Here is a 5521-nt window from a genome sequence, read left to right as displayed (position 1 = left end):
TTCTCTATTGACCTTCTGTAGTTCTTCATCGGGGGGAGGGGGCATAAGAAACTTCCCTTGTCTATATTGGCATGGCAACTGGTAATGCCAGTCTTAATCAGGCAACACTATTGTTGAGGTTTCATGGGTCCATTTTCCCCTGTCAAGTCTCAGTAGCACTATCTAGAATCAAGCATCCTGGGCTTTTGGCTCTTACAATCTCGCTTTTCATACAGCATCTATAATTTATAACTTAGAGAAGCACATTATTTTACTTTTTAAAATCCTATAAAATATGAGAGGAACTAATAACTTGAAAAGAATGGCCGATAGCATGAATATTGTTCGTGTACGCATTTATTAACTAAGGGGCATGTAAAAATCGATCCAGCGCTCTTTCGGCCATCTTAGCGCCTGTGGAGGCCTGCTGGGAACAGGACTTCTAAAGGACAGTATGTCTGGAAGGCTGTGGTGCAAGGCCACTTTTGCTGGCTATAAGCGAGGTCTCCGGAACCAGAGAGAGCACACGGCTCTCCTTAAAATTGAAGGCGTTTATGCCCGAGATGAAACTGAATTCTACTTGGGCAAGAGATGCGCTTATGTGTATAAAGCAAAGAACAAAACAGTGACACCTGGAGGCAAACCAAACAAAACCAGAGTGATCTGGGGTAAAGTAACTCGGGCCCATGGAAACAGTGGCATGGTCCGTGCCAAATTCCGAAGCAACCTTCCTGCAAAAGCCAATGGACACAGAATCCGTGTGAAGCTGTACCCATCCCGGATTTAAACCAATGAAAAGTAAATAAATAAAAGAGTAAATTTGTAAAAAAAAAAAAAAAAAAAAATCGATCCAGCTGCCATTTCTTAACTGCAGATGGCAATGATTCCTGAATGTTGAGAATTCTATATCTTATAATATTTCAGCCTCGAGACTGCCCTATTTTGGTTTCTATGCCATTTATCATAGTTTTTTTTTTTTAATGCCATTTTCTAGGACTGCTCAACAGGCTGATTTTGCCTCCCTCGAGCCTTTGCTTTCGGTGCTTTGGGAAGGCTGTTGTCAGCCTGGCACATCCTTTCTTTCCTTGCATGTTCTCATTTATCTCTCACGAGAATCTGTGCTAAAGTCTGCTGTAAATCTTAGCAGAGTGCCTCTTGCATCTGAATCCTCCCTATCTGCCATGAAAGCGCCTTCTTGAAGGAACTGCAGGGGAGCCATCATAATGCACGATTCTCTCGCTGGTCCTTGTTTTTCTCTTTCATTTTTCTCTGTCAGACAAGCCCCAAAACTGCTTGTTTCACGCATGGATGGTGTTGACTGAGAAATGCTGTTTTGATCTGAGGAATTGCTGCATTCGTCAGGTCTTCTTGAAGATGTATTTCATTTGCATTTTAATTGTTGGTCTGAAAAAGCGCAAGCATGAACTCTTGAGAATACTAACTTGAGCACTTCTAATTATCTGCTTTGGTTTTGCTTGCCTTCTTTCTATATACTGTGTCTCTTAGGAATATAGCCAAGTCGTTTAAATATGCATTTTCATTATAAATTAGAACTTGACTAATGACTTGATAAAAATTGTACCTGTCTTTTTTGACAACAAATAAGTTATCAAAAGATAGATATTATGTAGGATTGATGGAAGCGTGGGAAAGTAGCTGCATTTGTTCTCACATGTTGCAAAAAGTGTTGGTTGCTTTAGGGCCTTGGAAAAGTTCATCACAATGTAGCAAACTTGGAAAATCTTTTGTTCTTTATTTTAGCTAATTTATGCTGATAATCCATTGAGTACTTACCATGTCCCAGACATTGTGTTAACTACTTGGAATGTGACCATAGAAAAACTATCATGACATGATATAGAAGTTATGTCATATCATGACTTTTAGAATGAGAGTAGAAACAGAAGAAAAATAAACAAATACATAGCAAGTATTCCTGATAGTGATTAACGTGAGGTGATATTTTGTTTGTGATTTAACAAATAAAGCTAACCTGAAGATCAGAGTGAAGAAATAGTTAGCCTTAGAGGCCAGGTATTGGTGGCACACATCTTTAATCCCAGCACTTGGGAGGCAGAGGTAGAAGTAGACGAATCTCTTTGACTTCAAGGCACCCTGGGCTTAACAAGATTGATCCAGCCTAAAAGAGATTCAGAGCCAGTGAGTGGTGAATCACACCTTTAATTCCAATACTTGGAAGTTACATGCCTTTGAAAAAGGACCCTTTAAAGAAATCCCACACTAGCTCAGAATTGAGAAATAGATGCTTATTTATTTAGGGGTAGACTCACAAATCAGAATCCTCTGCTGGAATGGAGATCAGAAACCGAATTCTACAGCCGGAAAAGTGGTCGGATGCATGCTTTACATCAGTATAAATAGTATAAGAAGCCACGCCCCAGTGGGCGGGTAACCACTGACTGTAAGCATGCCTTTAATTGCAGGACTAGGGAAGTGGAGATAGGAAGAGTTATGGCTGGGCAGAGGAGAGAGGAAGAAAGGCAGGAGGAGACAGGAGCTCAAGGCACTCAGTCTGAGGATTGGTAGAGACAGGATACCCCTTTGGTCTGAGAATTTAATAGAGATAAGAACTGGTGGTTAGCTGCTCTGCTTCTCTGATCTTTCAACTTTCGCTCCCTAATATCTGACCCCAGGATTTTATTTTTAGGACCTATTAGAAATTGTTCTACATTAATGCTTGGGGTTGGGAAAGGCAAGTTGAAAGAAAGGTATTATTTGTTTTCTGTGTGTAGTCAGAGAAGTCCTTACTGTTGAGAAAAGACTGGAAGGAAGGAAGAGAGAGAGGCTTACCCACCTCTGAGCAGGAGGAGAGTGCCAAGAAGAGGACAGGGGCAAGAGAAGCCAAAGAATTCTAAAGCAGAGGTTTCCCTGCAGGGACTCGGAGCAGAGCTGAAGTCCACTTGCACAGAGGGAAGCAAGTGTGGGACCATAGTTGGAGATGGGGGTCAAGGTGACAGTGCATAGGTAGATATTACAACTTTGTGTTTTCTCTAAACAACCCTAGAGACTGTTACTAGTTTATGAAAAAAGGCTGATACAACCAAAGTCATGCTTTATATATACCACGAAAGGATAAGTCAGCATAGGTGAGTTGGCTAAATTAGAACTGTTAATGTGTGTAAATGATAGTGGTACCCAAGACTCAATGTGCAAAGATGTCTGTTACATTGCTGTTTGTGTTGTCTCTTTGTTATGAGATGAGCGTAAGCTTTCAAGGGGCTCTGGCTGGATACTACATGCTACCTCCGTCAAAGGAATAGTGTTGATCTGTTAAAAGCAGGAACCGGAAAAGGTTTTATCTGAGAGGTCTGTTTCAAAGTGTGCAGTTTTCCATCTTCATTACACAAGGTCCAGTTAATTTTTTTTCAGTCTTCTTTAATTATTTTGCTGTCTTTTCAGGTGATGAAAGGATTCAGGATCTTTGAAGGTGGGAAACTGGTTTATTCTCATATTCAGAGATTTTGAAACCTCGTCTAATTACTACCGTACCCAATCTACTTAATGCTGATTATTGAAAGAACGGAGTGGGAGCTATGATTAAATCTCCTAGAAATATTTCTTTTATCCCTAAGATGAAAATTTAGGAAATGCATTTAAAAATCTTAATTTTCTTTAATTGAAGGTTCCCATGTTGTGGTCATGTGTAAGATTAGAGTGAAGCACCAATGCTGAATGTGGATCAACATACAAAGAAAGGTGTGACTTGTTATTTGGGAACGATTTCCAGGCTTTGGCAGCCTAGGCTAGCGCCGACCTGTAGTTCTACTGCTGCGCCTTTGCTTCTCAAGTGCTGGGAAATCCTAATGTGCCCCTGATTCCCACTGGAGGCTTTTTATTGGAAAGAAAAATCCCATCAGAATGTTCTTTTTCTCTTGTAGAAATCTGATTTCTGCATTAAATTCGGGTCCAGGAAATTGAATCAATTTAAAATTTTTATCCTTTATATATAAAACTGAGTCTGATTAAAACTAGCTTGACTTCATATTTTGTTTTGAAATAAGTAAGTCATAATTATTTATACTTCTTACTTACTTGCTATCTGAGGATTTAAAAAAATACTTTAGAATGTGTGTCCACAGTGTCCATTCATGTATGTGCATGTGTGTCTGTATAGAACAGAGTCAACATTTTAATGTCGTTCCTCAGGCGTCACCCACATTGTCTTTTGAGACTGTTTTTCTCACTGAGAACTGGTGCTCACCAAGCAGGTTAGGCTCACTGGCTAGCAAGCTCCAGGTATCTGTCTGTCTTCATCTCTCCATTGCTATCATCATAATCACATACTGTCATATCTTTTTAATAAAAAATCAAGTCTTTTCTGCTTTACCTTCCTCATTCCTTCCTTTAAACCTCCCTGCAGGTAATATGATCCTGATGTTACTTCCCACTGCCACATTCTGTACCTACACACCTTCTTAAACAATCACCTGTGTTCTCATTTTTCACTTACCGGTTCATGGTTTAAGTTCTTTGGTGTATTCAACAAATCTTGTTGCCTTTCTGTCATGTGTGAGGTGCCAGGTAGAAGACGCTGAGGCACATGGTGAAATAAACAAACAGATGAAGTCTTTAGGTACATATATACGAATATATCAATAAAACATCCCGGAGTGCTAAACTGTATAACAAAACAAAACAAAAAAATTAAATAAAGCCAAAGCACGGAACACCATGAACACGAGTTCCCAATGTTGTACTTACCTGGATGGGCAGAGGTGAGAAATGAAGTAAAGATTTATTTAGTGAGTTATGTATCCTAATTTTATTTTAAGACAGGATCTCTGTATCCCCAGGTTGTCCTCAAACTTGTGGTCATCCTGCCTCAGTCACTTATGTACTGGTGGGACTAAAGCCCTACACCACTACACCTTGCTGTATTTATCTTTCTAATTGTGCAAGTGGGAATACAGTAGAGTTAGACAGAATCTACTTAGAAATAAAAGGGAGAAATACTAGATAGAGTACTAATGGACACATGCAATGGCTTTCCAGGTGTCCTAAAGCAGTGGTCATATACCTAGAATAAGAGCAATTTTGATATCAGAACATCAGGCATGGCTGGGATTTTCCCTCTATGCCTCTAGAGTCTATGTAAGGAATATAAGAGCTGTAGCTGCAACAGCAATGCAGGCATGTTTTCTTCTCCTGTGTTATTCAGAGGGGGGGGGCAAAGATGTCTGTAGTGTGATTATAATGGCACCCTATATAATTCGAGGATGCATTTGAGGATGGACAGGAGGACATGAGCAAGACAGATAGTGGGATGGTGGCTAAGGCAATGTGTTTATGTTTTTATTCAGGCAAAACTTGTGTGATGCAATAAACTGAAGAAACACTAAAAATAAAGGAAAAGGGTCACCTTCTAGAGGAACTATTGAGAGACTTCTGGATCGTGAGAGCTCCAATGTTCTCAGTGGATTAATATATGATGAATAGGTGACAGAATGGAATATTGAAAGGTGAGATCCTTTTGACTCAGCCTCTCTAGTTCAGGGGCGATTAAAGGCTTGTGCCACCATGC

At 39.9% G+C, this 5521-nt stretch overlaps 1 protein-coding gene across 1 annotated transcript; it reads left to right on the top strand.

The window, feature by feature from the left end:
* The first annotated feature begins 377 nt into the window (after positions 1-377).
* Positions 378-766, top strand: LOC126499426 (60S ribosomal protein L35a-like). Its single transcript, XM_050138624.1, has one exon. It carries the CDS (start codon positions 434-436, stop codon positions 764-766), a length of 333 nt encoding a protein of 110 aa, XP_049994581.1. The 5' UTR covers positions 378-433.
* Positions 767-5521: the final 4755 nt, after the last annotated feature.

Source organism: Alexandromys fortis, unplaced genomic scaffold (genome assembly GCF_014885135.2).
Source record: "Alexandromys fortis isolate MF-2015 unplaced genomic scaffold, M_Fortis_MF-2015_v1.1 scaffold_11, whole genome shotgun sequence".
Lineage (NCBI taxonomy): Eukaryota > Metazoa > Chordata > Mammalia > Rodentia > Cricetidae > Alexandromys > Alexandromys fortis.
Note: the sequence above shows the minus strand (reverse complement) of the source record. Positions and strands in the feature narration are given on the sequence as shown.

Coding starts and splice junctions, on each gene's coding strand:
- LOC126499426 (XM_050138624.1), top strand. CDS start 434: ATGTCTGGAAGGCTGTGGTGCAAGGCCACTTTTGCTGGCTATAAGCGA.